This window comes from Echeneis naucrates, chromosome 1, assembly GCF_900963305.1.
Source record: "Echeneis naucrates chromosome 1, fEcheNa1.1, whole genome shotgun sequence".
In the NCBI taxonomy this organism is placed as follows: domain Eukaryota; kingdom Metazoa; phylum Chordata; class Actinopteri; order Carangiformes; family Echeneidae; genus Echeneis; species Echeneis naucrates.
This window is the reverse complement of record NC_042511.1, coordinates 15928729-15948186: the sequence shown is the minus strand read 5'-3', so window position 1 is coordinate 15948186 and position 19458 is coordinate 15928729. Positions and strand designations below refer to the sequence as shown.

Genomic DNA, 19458 nt, shown 5'->3' with positions numbered 1-19458 from the left:
GTGTATTTTAAAAGACAGTTATCTCTGCTGTATTCCTTTCAAAACTGTGATTAGACAATCTTAGACGCAAACTTTTGAATCACAGGGACGGAATTCAATATGTATTCCTAAGGTTTTGAGATCAGAGATCTGTGTTTTGGTCACTGATAAGACTTAGTGGTGGGAACTAACGACCTGTGACCATGTAGCTTTCAGAACAGTAAATGACTGTGCAGGGAGAATGTGGGGAATGTCTCCTACCCCTCCCCCCCTCTTTCTAATGTGTCTCCCACGGGATTCATTAAGAGATGTGACATCACCTCGAGACTGTGCAGTCACTTGTCACTTGTCTGTCAACTGCTGTGTTATATATTTGACATTAAATCTAGGTCATTAAAATGGCGCCAAACAGATTTGGATTACTTAGAGTGCCGTCAACGTAAACATGGGATCGTGTGATACGATTATGGTGTTACTTACTTGTTTAAAACTTAAAATCATTGAAGACAAGTGTCACTCCCAACACACTGTTTGACTTCTAAATGTACTCTTGCAGGGATTGAGAGAGAGAACAGGAAAAAAAAGAGAGAGCGAGAGAGAAGTACTAAGAGTGAGCTGAAACTGAAAGTGGGAATGATGCTTGACGTTTGCTAAATAGGTTGCTGTCTACACAAGATCAGTGTAGCACTGGCATACTGTATGAATCTCATATTAAGCCCCTCAAAGGAAGCAAAATCTTTTCATTTGTTCTTTTGGTGTTTGCTTGTGAGCCCGCTGTGTTATAATGATTGCCAACATGTTGGTCGAATACACTAAAAGATGGTGATGAGAAGGAAGATGATCAAAAGGAAAACTGTTGCTCCTCAGTTTCAGTTGTTCACATGAAACACAAAGATGCAGTGAGTTCATCATTTGGATGCATTTTACTGTGAGCAAGCAGATGTGAACCACATTAGCATCATTAAGCACATAAGCGAAGGCAATGACTGCCTCATTTAAAAAATAAAAAAACACGCAACTTCTTCCAATTACGCTCTAGCTAAAGCTATGATGTGGGAAAGGCTTTCATTCAGTCAAGATCTGCTTAAACTTTAGGATTTATATTTGAAGTGAATGTTTAAGGAACAGTTAGTTCCAGAGATCAGAGCCACATAAACCACCACAAGACTACACCACCAGTGTTAACTAAGCACAGATGAGAAGATGGGCTTGTAAAACCCAGATTGCATGACACAGGAGGAAATATACTCCACAGCACAATGATGGTATGGACTTTAAATACTAGTATCTGCATTCATTACAGCTTAGGCCAGCCACGTTCAAGACGAGACTAAAGCGATAAAGAAAAAAAGGGAGTACGCTTTTTTTTTCTGCAAACAGCAGCAGCAAGCTATCTCCAAACAATGCTGCTCTTATCTTTTTCCACCACATGATTTATCTGTTAATAAAGTTAAGTCAGTATGTCTCCATCAGTCACAATCAAATGTGTCAACAGTGTCAACGGCATTACGATTTTTGCTCCTACTGGATTTCCTTTTCAATTCTCCCACAGAATTGTATGAATTACATGAATTGAGGTGTTGATAAAATCACCTGTACAGTGTTGCACAAAATTTGCTTTAAGAAGGAAAAAAATGTATGTGTATATATGTTTATCACCTTTCAAGTTATCTTTTTGCTGTTCACTCCCATTCAATCTCCTGTTGACAGAACTCATGTCTGCCTGGATGTCTGTAGCAGTGAAGTGAAGGATAGACATAAATGGTTTGTGGCCATAACACAGGGGCTTAACTTGTTAAATCACTTGTTCGATAGTTTACAGCTGCCTTTTTAACTGAAAGTGATGAGTATTTGAAGAGGATATTATCCTCCTTCTGTGTTTGTGAAATTTCTGCTCCATCAATTGTCACATTTAAGTGAGTTGTCATCAGCCCCAGGGCTCAGGTAAACCTGTAATACTAGGCAACTCATGACTAGCCAAAACAGATACATTCTCTACAGGTAAATGTGAAAAAAAGTAAAATATATTAAAAAAAGAACAAAATCTTTCGACGGATATGCTGCTGCCAACAGTCACACCTGTTGCTATTAAGTTTATCACTGAGAAAGCTTTACAAATACATCCATCCTAACGCCAGCCAGTGCACAGAGGCGTAAATAAAATGCAATACTGCTGAATATGTTCGGCATAGTGGTCAGCGCGGTTTCCCCACAACAAGATGGTCACGGGATCGGTTCCTGGCCTGGGGCCTTTCTGTGCGGTGTTTCCTCCCACTGTCCAAAGACATCATGTCTGGGTTACCCGGTGACTCTAAATTGTCCGTAGATCTGAGTGTGAGTGGTTGTTTGTCTCTTTCTGTCTGCACCCCCTGTGACCTGGAAATGGGTAAATGGTAGAAAATGAATGAATAGGTTCATTGGTACAATTTCAGTAGTCCAGTTATCAGTGAGGACTGTATCTGACCAGAGCAGCACGAAAATCTGACATTTTATACATCCAATACTTCAAATCGTACACCTTTACTTTCAAACGTGCTACACCCTGCACTGACACTGAATGCTGATGTAAATTGTGAGGGACAGAATGAAGGAGAGCTTTCTGTGGTAGCTGCTGCTGCTGATGGCTCCGGTTGACAATAAGTATGACTAAGCAACTCAGTTTCTTTACACAGAGTAGTGGGACTTTTCACTTTGCATCTGGAGAATAATGACTGACTCATGAGTGGTTTAGGTGGTCTTCTTAAGGTAATATTAAAATGGGTATACTTTCGATAAACTTGATCACAAATTCATCAGCAGGGATCTGAAATGCTTATCAACAATAGAGTAATGATCTTAAGGATGAAAGAAAAATGGGAGCAAAACTAACTCAACTCACTAAGAAATAAATGTATAACTAATCATGTCTTAAATCTTGAATTTGTTTACAGTGTTTTTCAGCTGAAAAATGAAATCCTTAGTCATGAGAGCCATTGTCTGAAAACTTGACTCTACATGAACTGCCTAAGGAGACCAGTGACGGTATAATCTTTCCCTTGAGAACACAGCTGCCTGGTTTGGACCGAGTTTACCGGCAACAGTCAGTTTACGTGCTGCTAATCAGAAGCCTATTTTTCTGCACAAAACAATGGAAATTTTTGCTTTTAGCACAAACAAACCTTGCTGAAATAATCATAGGACATTCTCTTCAGACAAGCATATACAATAACTACCAGACAGACTGGTAATGTCTCCCCCATGCCCAGATCTGTTCTTGAACCACCCAGAGCTGTTTATATCGCTACAACAAAAAATGTTACAAAAGCACAGCCGCAGTGTTCAATATTTCCCAGCAGAAAAATGCAACAGCATAATCACTGAGGTGTTATCATTTGGACAAGTTAAAGGATATGATTGCTCATGAGGATTTGACAAAGGAAGCTTCCTGATTAAATGCAGCCTAACAGTCTCAGGGCTGGTAAAAATAGAGGTCCTCTTAGGGTATTCAAAATTGTCAGAGACGATTCACATCCTTCTCTTGTGACAGAAAACACATCGCCTCATCTCCCTGTTGTATCCTGTGAATCCTTTTTAACTGCCACAGAGAACATCTGGAGCCAGTCACTCCACCGCTGGCTTGTGGCTGCAGCTCCTAATGGAACATGTGAATATGCTAAGATCCGGCTCGAACAGCTGCTATTAGTTCAATTACATATTTGGCTGGAGAGAAGCAACGTGCTAACACTTCACGCATTCTAGTTTAATTGTGCAAACTGATGTTAACACAGCTCTTAAGAGCCAAGGAAGTATTGCAGGGGAAAACAAGAAGTCCCATCTACAAACAGCCATGGGCTTGGATAAAAGGTGTAAAAGGAAATGGTTGGCTGTTAAAAAAGGGATTGAGGTAAATGTAAAGAATGAAAACAAGCGCTCAAGAATTACCATTAAGAGACAAAGGTCATAGCTGATAAGTACTTTTGTCTCATGGGAATCTTGTATTTTTGGAGCCCGTGACTCTACCTGTCTGGCTTGGGGCAGTTTTTCAGCCACCCACATACGTGAACACACACACACACATAAGACACGCATTAAGATGTGTAAATCCACATTCTTTCTCTTCCACAATTTCCTCAACAAACATGAAAGGTCGTCCGTAGTGCATAATATGATATATACACCAGTTAAGTGGCATCAGAAAATTGCATCTACAACCCGGGCTTGAAGGGAAACCAAAATAAACAACAATTCCCAGTAGGAAAAATATCCAAACATGGCCCGGAGATGTAGTGATTTGTTCACTTAATTGCTTTTCCATGTACAGCTGGCATGATACGCAGAAAGGGTAGTGCTAGGGAGTATTTTTTGATATATTTTGATTTTCACATTCGATAATGTGGTATTTGAATTGACTTTGTGTTGTTGCAAAGACACAGAGTTAGCCAGAAATGGGCATGAAATCGCCAGCTGTGCTGGAGGAAATAGAGTTTGGGCAATTCTCTGGAAGGAGATTTGGACACCATCTGTGTTCTGTTTCCATTAGTCTCATCCACATATTACTGACCGACACCACTCTGCCCCAGACTGGATGGAAATCACTTATTATTAGGAAAGAGGCCAATACATTTTCCCCTCTTCCACTGCAGGCTGTTACCTTTTATGTGTCATTTTCAAATTTAAACTATAATTCAGTAATTTTTATTTGGTTTTTCCATTTCCCAATTTTTATCCAAAATTCACAAATTACAACACCAACCATCTTCATCTGGCCATCATTTGAGTCTGGAAAAGACACTAACCAAACCGAGATTCCATATGAGAAGGCCATAGAGAAAATCGATGATTTAAAACTGGGATTTGGGTTGTGTTGCGCTAAATTTGTAGCTCAGAGAGGCCTTCAAGGTATTGATGCAGGCAGAAGTTTTGATGGAAAGGCTGACAAACTGCCCATGGTTATAGTGAGATTCAAGAACAGAGCTGACATGTGGGAGCGTTGGAGGAAGAGGAGGATTTGAGGACATAGAAAAAAAATTGGAATGAGGATGAGAACGGAAGCAAAAAATACTAGTCCATGTAGTAAACACACACCCGACCCACGCCTGCCCCCCTTCCCCGCCCCCACCACTCCTCAGTGAGAAAAGAGCCCTCCAGCATGTCCAGCTGAGTTCACACTCTCACACTAAATGCTACCACAGGTTTCATCACAGCATCTTCCAACAGCAAAACAATGCACTTACTGTAAGTGCATATTTTGCGGACTGTGTTATTTTCGAGAGGTAATTAAACACATCATACTGAAAGACATTCTGACAAGTTTTGTTTTGTTTTTCCATCCAACCATTAGCGCAGATTTGCAAGAGCAGATATTTCGGCTCTGGACCTTACAGGCTGAAAAAAGCCAGAGGAAAGCAGGAAGGTTTGTGTAATAGAGAAAAAAAAACATGCTCGAGGACAGGGTGAGGAATTATGGAGGATCTTTTGCTCTCTAGTCTAAACAAGCGTGAGAGAAGAGTGCCATTTCTTTTCATTCACTGGCATATTTTTGGCTTTTAACTGAGAGCCATACTCATGGTACTTCCTCCATGCTTTCATTAAAGCCTTTCTATGTGTCAGGCAGGAGCACAGTAATGAACTACAGTCCCATGTGTCAATTAGCGCATCATCCGTTTTTGCTGGTGTTGTCTTTTGCAATTCCGTCCAGCTTTCTCTTTTTCTCTTCTTCAAAGTGATTTCCTTTTTATTTAATCTCATTCTCCTTCCCTCCTCTTTTTCTTCGGCTTTCCTTTAATTCTACATTGCTGGTGGCATCATACCTTTTAGAGGGAGGAAAGGGGAAAGGTCCCAGAAGACAAGTCCCGATGGGAATGTCAGACGCACATCAGGAAGCTTGTGAAATCCATCACTGCTGGCTCCTTTTTCAGCCTCTCCTCCACATGTAAAAATACCTCCACCTCTGTCTGGTCCTCCTCAGTACCAACATTAACCATAGAGGACCTTGCAAACAGAACCCCAACACAGTGTCGACAGCGTTAGTGGACAATAAAGTGGTTTATAGCCGCTGGGAAAGACACAACCTGCTTTTTCACCATACAGTGAGCTGTAGGGGGACCTCATATGGGACCAGTATGCTACCCAGATGGTTGTATAGTTGTGCTTTCGTAAACAACAAGTCCCATCAGTCACTGAAAATACTAAAATACCCTCCCTCCTGAAAAGCACCCAAACAAAACAAAGACGTGGGCTGAGACAGTGACCCGCTGATCTCTGCAGTCCCAGTGGTGCTGATTGGTCCTGCCATGCAAACATGTACAGACTAAACACCAAGTGTGGGATTTCAACTATATTATTCCCAGCATTTTTCGGAAGTAGTGTGAAAATTTGGAAAAAAGCAAAACACAAAAAACCTGTTTTCAATGAACGTGCATGTTCCATCACGCCCCTGAGGCTGAAGTAATCTTACATTAAAGGTTACTTTTCATATCTTGTGTAACATTGTGTACACGCTCCCGGATTAACAGATCCAAGTTTGTTTTGGATAATTTGGATTTTAACTTGAATTTACAAGATCTGTGGAAAATTCACAATAGACCTGCCAAAGGGTTTGTCCGGCTGACAAGTAAAATTCTCCAAGCCAAGATGTCTGGGCAAGTGAGTCCCAGGACCAATGTTTAATTTGAAACCTCTTTGCTGAGTTGACTCAGTTGACTTTGAGGCAGCTGCACATTACTTACAAACAAACAAGTGTAACATTTGGGTTTTTCAGGGCATAAACCAAGGGAACTTGAAACCTTAAGGAGTGGTGAGTCATAATCAAATGAAAACAGTTTCATGAAAGGTCAAGATGCATTGGGGCAGAGTTGAAAACAAATGAGAAAATAACTGAATTCTTAACAGAGGGAAGTTTGGAAATTTTGAGGCTCTGGAGATTTCTTCTGTCCCCGCTGGCTGTCAGCTGGGTCTATTTCTGATCTCCTGAGCGCAAAGAGAGGGGTTAAACATGGTTATGGAAGAATGTAGCCCGTTCCTAAGAGGTCATGTGTGTTAGTGTGGGTGCACATGCCCATACATGTAAATACATAGGCTTTTGTGATTATTCCAGCTCTGCAATCAATCAAGGTGGAATGGGGGAAACCCTGCATTTCATATTTAGGCATTTCAGTTCATATTAAAATTCCCTCTGCTTTTCTTTCAGTTTTCACCATGGAGCAAATGAACTAAAGAGCCCAGCTGGTTTGTATCTCAGTACAGTCTGCTCATGCGCTCATGATACTGCATTTACTGAAACCTGCACTGAACTTGCTCTGCAGCCCACTGAAACAGGACCCAGCTGCTGGTGTGCTGGTGACCTGGCAGCTAACTGCTCACAATGGAACAAGCAGCCCAAAAATGTGGTTTCTGGAGGAGGGAGGGGTGAGATAGGGGGGGAAAAGAGACGAGTGACTGACACATTGATGTGGAGGCTCAGAAACCGAGGAAGACATTAAGTTTGTGCATTTGAATTTCTCTGAACCGCACATAATTGGTTGCAGAGCCCGAATGACATCAGAGCGTCGACTTCCACTAATGGGCTCTGTGAAAGACCAATGTCGTGCAAAACAGAACAGGCTATCAGAGAGCATGCATGAAGCTTTACTCTCAAGAATCTAAGAGATCTATAAGAAAATATTGTTCATTGTGAGTTCTTTAAACCCCTAACCCGTGCCGTTTAACTGAGTCTGTGTTCGCCTCAGCCATCTGTTGGGAAGGCAGCGGGGCAACATATGACAGATATTACAGGCAGAGCTAAAGGTTGAAATACGCACCAATGCTCCCATCTCTCATCGTAAACTTCCCATCGTAAAGCTGAACAAGCCGATGTGAATAGTAGAGTAGGAAAAGTGATTTATGGATAACAAGCACATATGAAATGGCACAATGTCAAATGCATTGAAAACATAACTCAGATTGAGGACACATGATTGGTCTGTAGCTGAATACTACAGCTTTTTTTCTAACATGTATGAGATGCAGCAATGTTTTAAATTAACATATTTGTGTACGATTGTGTGTGAAGAGTTACTCCACGTAAGCTGTGCCAAACATTTTGTTAACAGGAAATCAGCAAGTCGGCAACATACTCTTCCTTTTATAGGTAGGAAAAAAAAAAACAACCTTGTAAAACAGTTAAATAAATGTTAATACTGTTCTGTCCTTTCAAAAAAATGTGTTTCTTTCCTATCTTTCCCATTCCCCAGCTCCCAGCTCCATACTTTCTGGCCATTCAGACTTATTGATCTTCTCGTTTAACTGAATCTAACAAGAAAGTAAACAAATTCTAAAACTGGTCAACTATTCCTTGAAGTGAATCTTTCTAAAATGGGATGATACAATCTGTTTCAAAGTTTCTCTTTAATGCTCCTCACTGCTTTGAGCTGACTGAAGTAGTAATGGGAAAAGGTCTTTGAACCATCAATGCTGTAAGCTTCACTTTGGTTTGGTTAGAATTTTTCAGCTGAGAGCCACAATCTTGTGAGCAGTATGCCCTTTATGTATATACACTGAAAGGAATGAAAAGGGGAAAGACAGCTTTCTTTTGAAATCACTTCCAGTCACGCTAACTTACTGTCTGGTTAACTGAACTCTAACCATTCTGCCTGAGCCTCTCTCTTTATAAAACACCTTTTGAATAGAAACAAAGAGAGAGTTACTGAGAAAGAATGTGCAGAGCAGTCAAATGTAGAAAGTAAGAAGAAAGACAAAACAAGCAGAAAAAGGAAAACGAAAGCAGAAAAAAAAAGGATTCAGGCCTGAGCTTGTCCTGTACCCTTCTCCTCAATCTCACCTTATCAGCATCTCGGCTGTGCATTTTTACAAATTATTCGGGGATGCAGAAAGGGGCCAAAACTTGGAGATTTGGCATTCATTTACATTCTTACTGGTTGGTGCTTTTTCTTCTCTCTGTTTCATTTCAAGAAAACTGAGTAAGATGGAATTTCAAGGGGCCAAAAAGAAACAGAGCAGGACCCATTCAAGCAACAAAATCCCTGAGAGAGCGTCCCACTGGGATCCGCGTGGCTGCTGGGTGGTTGTAATGTCTTTGTCTGCTCATCTCCTCTGATTACCATCATATTCTCACATGGGTGCATTTGCAAATCCCACTGCAATAGTCGTATTAAATGAGAAAGACATAGCCGGGCAAGTTGAAAACTCATAACTTAACACAACATAAAACACATTTGGTTTAAGGCATGGTTGCAATTCGGCATATATTGCATAAAGTTAGCTCTGCATGAACAATTTTTTGTGTTTTAGTTGCAGCATATGTTGAGACAACATTAAAGTTTAAATAGAAAATGCCTCAACAAATTATTAATTATTCTTTATTTGTATGAAAAAGTATCCTTAAATAAAGATTGATTGATTGACTGATTACTTCCCTGACCGTGATGCAATGCTCTTGTCACCTGTAAATCCACTATTGCCTCTCCTTTTATTCCTGATGAAAATCCCCTGCCTATCTCTTCATCAAGTGTTACCGCTAGTTGCTACCATTCTGGAGCCACAGCTTCCTGCTGGAATTGAGATGCATGAGACTGAAAATTTGTTGTCAAAGATGGGTCTAGGTTTCAAAGAAAATATTTTGATTTTATTTCTTCTCACTATCCGCGTGGATTTGCCTAGTGAATTGAACAAAGTTTGTGTTCCTTTAACTAATACAACAGCTCCTCAGAAAACTCCTCCTTCTAAGAAAACCCCCAACAATTTTTATTTACTGTACTTTCATTTTTTGCGGAAAATGTGTCAGTAGTTCCAGTTTGGGCTTGTGTTTGAGCTCATATGAAAAGAGATGTTTACTGAAGTATGTCTGAAGGTGCATGACTGGCAGATGCTTGCCTAAATGCCCTCAGGGATGAAGCCTCAAAGTTATCATCGTGATGGTTGATTGAGATGGTTACAGCCCTATGGGGCGGAGAAGAGGGCTCAGTATCGCACACTAAGTCGAAAATCTGGATCTCATTAGCCCTTCAGTCTGCCAACGCTGGAGTGAACACATCCAGACTCCAGCCACACTCACACAACAAAGCTCCGGCAGTCCGACAAATCTAAGCCAAAAGAAATAGACTGGCTCACCAACAGAGTGCTCCATGACCTGAACCACTGCTACAGCAGAGGATGGAAACCACTGGATGACAACTGCATATGGGTTCAGATGTCTGCCGTCTGCAAACGGTGAAAAAATACACAGAAAACAGATGTAAATTCAGTACGTGCAAAAGTATATGTCCATACACACAATGAACACACACAGGGATCACTAATTCCTCTTTGCAAAAGGTGTTATCTACTCTTATCACCGTAATTAGAGCAATGGGGGGTCATTTCCTTCGAGAAAGGAGCTTAATTGTGATGAGTCATCACTCCCCACCACATATCCCAACTACCACTCAACTGATGCCAGAAGAAGACCAGATCGCCTGTGCCCCTTTCCCACAAACCCACCACTCCCTTCCACAACTTTTCCTCTGCACTCATTCCTCAACTCATCCCTCCCTCTTCCCTGTGAGCACTTCAAAAGAACACAGACCGTTGTAAATTTGACAGAGCAGACCCTCAAACCCCGGCAAGCCGGCTGGAAAATCCAAACAAACAATGCACTGATAAGCGGGTTGGACCATCTCAGGTCAAGCAACCCAACCTCCAGGGCTCATCGGGAGAGTGGATGCTTGAAAATAAATGCAGTACTTAAGTGTGACTGAATGGAAATGTGGAGATCTGAGGTTAAAGCAAAGCAGAAGAGAGACAGTCTACCACCACGCAAAAGGAAAAAGGGGCATGAAAGAGAGAGCAATACTACTGCTAGCAACGAGGAATGTTTCCTTATCGTCCAAAGGTGGTCTGGCTGGACTGATTTTTGAGACTTATCAGTTGATTAGGACTGAGGACTGAGTGCTGATAGATTGTAAGAGGGCCGGCTGTGTGATAGCCTCAGGAAAACCCCGGCATGAAGTGTTTAGGTGATGAAGAAGATGATGAGAGGACTTGTCAGGAGGAGAATTTAAAACCCAATATGGCATGTTCATATCTCTACCTCTTGGGTAGTCATAAGTTCAACCCTTATGAATGTCTGAAGCTGTGAAAGAATGTCTTGGTAGTTTTATTGCAGCGAGAGGAAGTATGGTCAGGTTTGTGCAGGCGAAGACTCACCATGACGTAGGTGGTCCTGATTTTTGAGACTTGTTGCTGGCAGTTTAGACCTTCTTCTGACAACCAGGTCTCTCTGGAGAGGCTGCAGATCATCAGGGAGGGGAAAAAATTAATCCTTCAGCTAAGATTTGTAGCTAAAATCGCTGCCAACACACTTAGTCCATCATGACATTATTCACTTTGCGGAATCAAACCAGCAGAGCAGCTGTGGTCAACGAAATATGAACGCCTCATTGCACCACAAACAGCTCCTGTTGGTCGCATAACTGGTCCCCCAAGGTCAACATTACATCCACAGCCAGGAGGAATGGTGGCAGCTGAAATCAGTCAGTGTCACAGTGGTATGTGCGGTGAAAAACAATTTGAAAAATACCAGAAAGGGAGGCATATGGAAGCGTGTTTGCAGGTAGTTAAACATTAAAAACAAACATGCTGAATATAAATCAGGAAAACTGATCTGGATACTAAAAATACAAACAAACACGGACAAGTCTGACCGTCAAATCATCAAGAGGAGGAGATGAAAGAAGACACCTTCTCCTTCCTGTGCAGGGTAGCGTGAGTCCTGCTGGTCTGTTAGACTACTCATCCTCAGCATCAGCGTCCCATTGCACTCTGAGGCTTTGATGTGCAGCCTTTACATTCTCCCTGACAGGATATTACTCCTTAATGATCTCCTAAAAAGGATTTCCCTCCTACACACAGTGCAGCAGACAACAGGGTGTGTGGAGGAAACATGTAACACACACACACACACACACACACACACACACACACACACACACACACACAACACACACAGATGAACATGCAAGCAAAGATAGAGCTGAGAAGAGTTCCCTCACTCACTTCAACTTCTGGATTATTACACAACTACATAAATGCAGACCCTATAAGTCTACAACACACATACGAGTATAATATTTAGATACAATACATTAAACAGCACTGGAGTCACGTTTCATGCAAGTAGCCAAGCCTTTGTGATGGGAGACGTTTATGTCTTCAGCCAATGACTGGAAATGATACCATTTCAATACAGAGCCTGGAGTACATTACCCTTCTTCATGAATTCCCTCAAGACGTTGAGAGGATTTGTTTGGTTTATTCAGTGTGCGCCAGTGTGTCAATGGTCACACTTGACCAACATTATCAGGGAACTAAAAAGCAGCCACTTGACCCTGTCAGACACAAAGTTCGGATGAAAAACTTGAGGAAGAGAGAGAGGAGAGAGAGACAGAGTGGGATGTGGATCATTTGCCATTACAGACACAGATGTACACAAAGAAGCCACAGATTCCTCAGCTGAACCCGCTAATCCCACAACAAACAGGCTTAGTTGAAGGAAGTATTTGTTTGAATACACAGTAGTATAATATATCAGCGGAACAGCTTAACAAAAGAACAGGACTTCCTACTGCCCGAAGAATTGCTAAGGCAAATTAGTTGGTATGATTTTGACCAACAGGAGAAATGCATTTAGACGCAACCGACGTACCTGCTGTGTTCCGGGGACAGTGAATATACAGTGTGTGTTCCTGCAAGTAACATACAACCAATCAAAGGTTTTATTTCAGGCTCACGCAGCATCCCACTCAGATCCATCCCTTCTCTGTTTTGGCCTGACAAAAACATGTGCTGGCCCTGCAGGGGAGGTGTGCATGTCACAGCATGCTGCAATCTCACTGCAAACTGGGACTTAGTACACAGACCATGTGAATCAGATTCACCTCACTTCCCCAGCTGCAAAACCAAGGGTTGCAGATCCGATAACCGTGGGAGAGATAAATTGAAATCATCAGGGAAAAACAAAAGGTCAGTGTCCATATCTCGCATGGCTCGAGGAGTTTCGGGAGTCAATGCCGAGCTTTAAAAAAAAAGAAAAAAAAAAAAGCAAAACTTGTTCTTCCAGCAAAATGGAGGCAAAGCTTAGCCAACCATTCATTTCTTTTAGAAGGTCAGAACATTTTTGGGTAGCAGCCCTGTGTCAACCAAAGTTCCAAGTTTTTTATGTTATCCTACTTATATTACGAAGATCCAGGTTATATTACCTATCTATGCTAGATCTATAGCCCATAGAGGCTGACCACACAGACAGGCATCCTGATGTAATCTAATGTAATTATATGGAGCTCAAAAACATTCAGCAGCAGTCAGCAGAAATGGTTTTGCTCTGTTTGTCAAACGTCTGTATTAATGTATGCATTCATGCATTAGAGAACGAGAGAGAGAGGGAGACAGAGAGCGAGCCAGAGCAAGAGAGAGTGGGAGAGAGAGACTTTAGTCCAGCCCCTTGCATGTTTCAACTATGGTCTCACTTCAGTCCACCTTAGTTGTCAGTTTGACTGTGAGTCGGTTTGCGCTCTTGTTTGGATTCTCCTCACTGAAAAGCAGATGAAGCTCAGGATAAAGGCAAGGCCCGACATTTTTCAAGGTAATTTTCTGATTTCCACAACTCATGATGTGATAAATGACGTTGGCATTACAGGTTTCTTTTATTTTTCATGGAATTGGATCTGTGTCTGCCTGTATGACAGTGTTTGGAGAAGCGTGCAGATTGCTTTTAGAGATTTATGACTTTTGATCATTTGTGTTCCAATAAATCTTTTGCTTTATTAAACCATGTTGAAAAGGCAGGCTGATAAAACTTTACTTATTATTGACTTATTACTTATTAATATAATTGAAGTATGAGTTGGCATAAAATGTAAATGATTATTGATGATTCATCTCAGTTAAAATACTGATACATACAATTGAAACATGCGGTACATATTCTCTTATTTTAATCTTCATGGATATTTTGATGCTGAAACCAATCTGAACTTCTTTGCACTCTATACTAGGCTACCTGTGCATACATAGACAAGTTATATGAATTGAAATTCTTAGCAACAGATTGAAAAAGTCTGTGGACCACTTGTTAAATGCTAACACATGACTCAAGAAGTGAGAAAAACATTCCTTCACACGGCAAACTCCAAAGAATGCAGCACTAATCACCCCCTGATAGTTTTCAACATTTAAGTAGTAACTAATTTAATGACCTTCAGTAAAGTTTGCAAATGCCATAAACTCTGAATGTGCTGTTTCTGATTTGGAGGTTTAAAGCGTGTTTGCATGTGTGGGGCTCTTCAAACACACCTCCATTATAATGTGAAAGTGGAACGATGAAGCTGGAGGGGAAAAGGAGTTGCATGTGTGCCAAATTAATTGCACATGTTGTGACGGTTCTTGCCTAACGACCTTATACCAACTGGCATACATTTTAAACACAACTGGAAAAACTACGCGTTTGACATAAAATGACCCCACATGTCTGTTTGGCCTTTCGAATCTGATTTTTCTCTACAAACAGCAACAATCGCTCATGTTTTACAGAAGAGTCAGAAAATCTTTACCCTATACCCCTATTGTGGTTGAAGTTCATTTGATCACAATTTACACCCAAAAGTCACAGGACTATTTACAGTCTACCCATCTATTACCATTAAACTTGGCTGTGTATGCCAAGGCAGGACATAAAGCCTTTGTTGTTTTTCTGTGAAGTGAATTTTCACGTGTTTTTTTTTTCTTAGCCGAATGGTTTGTATGTGATCATTAACTCATCAAATTAATAATATTCATGATTTTAAAAATCTGATGTTTTCAAGTTGCTCTTCAAAGATCTGGATTTTCCTCTCCCTGCAGATTCTGCACCCCCAACCCAGAACAAACTGAGCTCAAGAGCACCGTCTTCTGGCGACAGGGAAAAAAATCCAGGAATGCTGTGGATCACAGGCTGTTAGCTTTATGTAATTCTTTATGTAAAAGGTTCTTGGACTTATTCTTCACGGCTCCTGCTGCCAAAAGCATGTCAACAAAAACGACTTCATAGCCCCTGACTGCAGGCAGAATAGAAGAAAAGCAACGTAAAAAGCATGGAGTCTTCAAGTTCTGCCCAGATAGGGACATCGTCCTCTACCTCCATATTCCCCACTTACACTACGCCCTCCACTCCTGGGTACCTGCAGTTCTTCTGGGAATACCAGGACAATTCTGTCATTGTGGAACATTACAACTTCACCGGCAAGCTACAGAAAGACCGTTACCGTGAGGGACTCAAACCTGAGGGCATTGCATTCCTGGTGGTGTGTCTCCTCATCGTCCTGGAGAATGCTGTGGTTCTCATCGCTATTTGGAGGAACAATAAGTTCCACCTGCCCATGTATTATTTGCTGGGCAACCTGACTCTTTCTGACCTGCTGGCTGGGATTACTTACATGGCCAACATTATCATGTCCGGACCTAAAACATTGAAACTGACGCCGTTGTTGTGGTTCCTAAGGGAGGGAGGGGTCTTCATCACTTTGGCTGCTTCTGTCATTAGTCTGCTGGCCATCGCAATTGAACGCCATGTTACAATGGTAACCATGAGGCCATACCATGGGGCAAAGAGGGGGCGGATGATGGCCCTGATTGGTGCTAGTTGGGCCATGGCATGCTTTTTGGGCGTCCTACCAATTCTGGGATGGAACTGCATCCACAGACTGGACCAGTGTTCAACGGTGCTCCCACTTTATGCCAAGAGCTACATCCTCTGCTGTGTATCGGTGTTTAGCGCGGTGCTCCTGGCCATCGTGGTCCTTTATGCCAGAGTTTTCCGTATTGTCCGAACCAATACGCAGCGCCAGAGGCTGGGACTGTCGGGGAGCATGCGAAAAGGGCTAGCAAGGAAGTCGCAGAAGTACATTGCCCTTTTGAAGACAGTCACCATTGTGCTGGGCGTTTTCATTGCCTGTTGGCTGCCCCTCTTCCTCCTCCTCCTCCTGGATTTTTTCTGCCCAGCTCGCAGCTGCCAACTGCTCTATAAGGCAGACTACTTCCTGGGAGTAGCCATGGTCAACTCACTTCTGAACCCCATTATCTACACTCTCACTAGTAAAGACATGAGGAGAGCCATTTTGAGGCTGCTGTGCCAGCCGTGTCTGATGACCAGAGATGGACAAGTAAAGAATATTGGGATGCCATTCCTGGAGTGTAGTTTCAGTAAGACTGAGGTGGCATCCCAGAAGTTAGAGGGGGGAGTGGAGACGACCGTCTCCTCTGGAAATGTTGTCACCACCCTGTCACCAATTAAAGCTCTTTACCCCAAACTCTTTATCAAGTCATAAGGACATAAACTGAAGGATTGAGTCCATAAAACCACAAGTGGGTACTCCATTGAACAGAGTGCATGCAGCTGATGTTTAGCCTCTATAGCAAAGGGGAAGCCCTGGTATACTCAAATATAAATTATAGCCGGAAATAAATATGACGGACAGGCAAGAGAAATAAATGCCTCACCGTGCCAAGTGAAAAGTTGTGCAGTTAAATTAAAATAAGGGCATCCAGTAATTTGAATGTGACAGTTCAGAAGAAAAGACCACAAGGGTGCTTTTGAAATGTGAACAAGCAGACAGACTTTTTTCCTCTTTATAATGCAAGTGATGACATCCTCAAATAATTTGCACTGAAATATCATAATGCATTCCTTTGGTTCCCATGGCTCTTGTCAAAGCCTGGAAGGATCTTTCTGTCAACTCAAAGACTTTAACGACTGAAAAAGTGTAATTTGTGTGACATTTTCCTCCAAATCTGGTGTGGTAATAGTGGGTGAGTGTAAATCTCTTTTCCTCTATTTGCAGTTTATTATAACAGTGCCTTTAATACACCAACTGTGTCTTGTTGCTGAGCACAATTGTTGGGGTTGGTGTTCTATTTTTTAAGACTTCTTAGACTGTCATCTGCAGGAAAACATATAATAAACAAAAAAAACAAACAAACAAACAAACAAACAAGAAAATGTCAGCGTATAAAATGATTAAAAGACAGAAGCAACACTACTGTTTCTGTTGCAACATGCCAATGTTGTTAAACTCTGACTGCAAACAGACTGTAAGAAGAAGTCATATCAATTATTTAATTGAACATTATATATTTTACCTTATAAACAATAAAGCTGTAGTTGTGATTAATCGTCATCATTCAGCTACATTGTGCATTTTAAGGACAAGCATGTGTGTGCACTTGTAAGATAAATCATGAGAGAATCCAGGCAAATACATGACAGAGATATAATTTTAATGCTTCCTCATCACAATTTTTCATCCTATTAACAGAATATTTCTGGTTATAGCAAGAGGTGAAGAGTTTCTCGAATTGTGATATGAGTTTAACATCAGCCTTTTTATGCAGATGCTTTTTAGCTAGTGTAGTTTTCCAGAGCTTAATTGATGGATGTCACAGACAGCATTTTTGTACTGTAATTCGTGTAGTGCGTGTTTGTATTTCAGAACTTTTTTTTTATGTCATCTTCAATGTAAATTATGTCTATTTTGTTATGATACATGCTGGCAATCTTTCTTTTCATAAAAGAATAAAAAGTTGGGTTTCTTTTAATGATTCCAAGTAGTTTTGGGGTTCATTTTCCTTAATGATTCATGAAAGCATATCTGTATGTAATTCTTTTTTTGAATCTGCAGATGCGTGAATGGTAATGGGATGGAAACAGTTCTTGAAGAAGGACCACAGGAAGTCGACCCCCTTGTCCCACATCTGGTAATGGCATTGGCCTACATAACGTGTTCTTCTACCAGCTCTGTATGTCTGAGGTCGGCTAAAGCACGACACAATGCAGCTTTTATTCAGACCATGAAATCTCTTTTTCCTTCTTCTGTCAAACTTTGGGTATAGAATTAGCCTTCACCTGACCCCGACGCTGTCTACACCTTTCATGGCTGAAATGGAGAATGTACATTCACAGCTGGCTTTAATGTTAGTTCACAGAAATGGTACCTTCTTTTGGCAAGACAAACTCAACAGGTTGTTGTCAACTGTCTCTGAATTGCCGCTGGTCTTATGATCATTGCAATCCTGCTGTGGGTTTAGTTAACCATTTCGAGGGTTTACTTGGCATTTTAGCTCATTAGATGTAAATGTACATCTAATCTATTTTTTTTTTACTTTGTAACAGTAAATAACTAACTCAAAAAATAAACATAAAATTTTTAGGAAAATATTTACAGGCTAGGGAAATGTTCACGTACACAGATAATTTTTTAGGGTACCAATACAAACTTCTCTATGATCTCTATGAGGAAGCTGACTTTGTTTAAAGATGTGTATATGTTTGTTTTAAAGTAAACTCTAGAGGTACATAAGCAGTCTGTCAAATTATATTGTCCGTTATATTTTAAATTTTACCCTTAGCAACCCAAAGACATACTCACAGTAACTGGAGCTACTTCACTCTGCAATACATTTGGTATGACTTGTTCAGCTGCAAATGCACCTCCAGATATTGGCTGTAACTAAGAGCACCATGTCTGCTGACCTCTGTTAGCAGGTCAAAGACTTATTCCTGCCCTCCAAATTCCTTCCTGCTGCTAAAATCATACAACACACCGGACAGGTAGAAGCAGTAAATCTTTTTGATCACCAAGGACAGTCCTACTCTCAGGTTTGCATTAGCAATGCACAGATGCATGCTTCATTGCTTCTTGCTCCACACCCACCTGCGTTTTAACTTGATGGAGAACATGTGTATGAGATTAAACCACAAGACTGGCAGTGTAGCCCCCAACCTTCTGCTCCAGAGACATGGAAAGCAGACAGACACTATGACACCTGTCTGCCCAACTAAGGCTAACCTCACCAAAGAGTTAAGGCACAGTTATCTGAGAAATCATAAGTGAAAGGACATTCATGGCTTGTCATATCATATCAAGGATTTTTCATGACTGTTGGTGCGTCATCATCTATTTCCTTTAGCCTGAGGAAATTGACATGAAATCACAGCATGAGCTATTTGATGTAATCAACTGTGAATCCTGGCTATTGTGATTCAAAGCTTGGATGGAGACCAAAAGATCCAAATACTTCAAACTTATTTGTTGACCTAACAAATGAATCGTGCAAATGTCTGATAATGCAGATGAGGCTTCAGAGAAGCATTCAGAAATTCATAAGTAATTATCTGATCCAAATTGTGATGGTGGTACTTCCCTGTCCCAGTCCTCACATCTCCACCAAGTGCAAACGGCCTATGAGCTTTCTGTATACTCCTCCTGGGAAATAAACAAGACTTGAGTAAAAACCTCAATGGAGGTGAGCAGCTTATTTTTAGGTCTCTGGGCCTGCAGTGTCACAGCTGGGTGTTGGTGCCACCGTGTGGCTCTTAGCAGGAACAAAGGGGAAGCTGTGCTTTACAGGCTTGACTTAGATATTTTGCAAAAAAGGGGAAAAAATGACCGGTGTCAGCACCTTACCAGAGCAAGCTCATTTCTCTGAAAGACCCAT

The 19458-nt window shown here is 41.3% G+C and overlaps 1 protein-coding gene and 1 long non-coding RNA gene across 6 annotated transcripts; one reads left to right on the top strand and one right to left on the bottom strand.

Moving 5' to 3' along the window:
* Positions 1-2308: 2308 nt before the first annotated feature.
* On the bottom strand, positions 2309-13105 carry LOC115039425 (uncharacterized). Of its 3 annotated transcripts, none has more exons than XR_003840569.1 (4): positions 11319-13105; positions 11140-11221; positions 10066-10155; positions 2309-2355 (listed from the first exon to the last, which is right to left on the bottom strand). It is a non-coding gene; the product is annotated as an uncharacterized LOC115039425 (long non-coding RNA). The 3 variants fall into 3 exon arrangements; XR_003840568.1 differs by having other exon boundaries at positions 11140-11456; positions 11637-13105; XR_003840567.1 differs by having other exon boundaries at positions 11140-13105.
* Positions 12890-17564, top strand: s1pr5b (sphingosine-1-phosphate receptor 5b). Of its 3 annotated transcripts, XM_029497301.1 has the most exons (3): positions 12893-12954; positions 13463-13573; positions 14830-17564. In XM_029497301.1, exon 3 carries the CDS (start codon positions 15060-15062, stop codon positions 16290-16292), a length of 1233 nt encoding a protein of 410 aa, XP_029353161.1. In that variant the 5' UTR covers positions 12893-12954; positions 13463-13573; positions 14830-15059; the 3' UTR covers positions 16293-17564. The 3 variants fall into 3 exon arrangements, with proteins under 3 accessions (XP_029353162.1, XP_029353161.1, XP_029353160.1); XM_029497302.1 differs by lacking the exon at positions 13463-13573 and having other exon boundaries at positions 12890-12954; XM_029497300.1 differs by lacking the exon at positions 12893-12954 and having other exon boundaries at positions 13047-13573.
* The last annotated feature ends 1894 nt before the right edge of the window (positions 17565-19458 follow it).

Coding starts and splice junctions, on each gene's coding strand:
- s1pr5b (XM_029497302.1), top strand. CDS start 15,060: ATGGAGTCTTCAAGTTCTGCCCAGATAGGGACATCGTCCTCTACCTCC.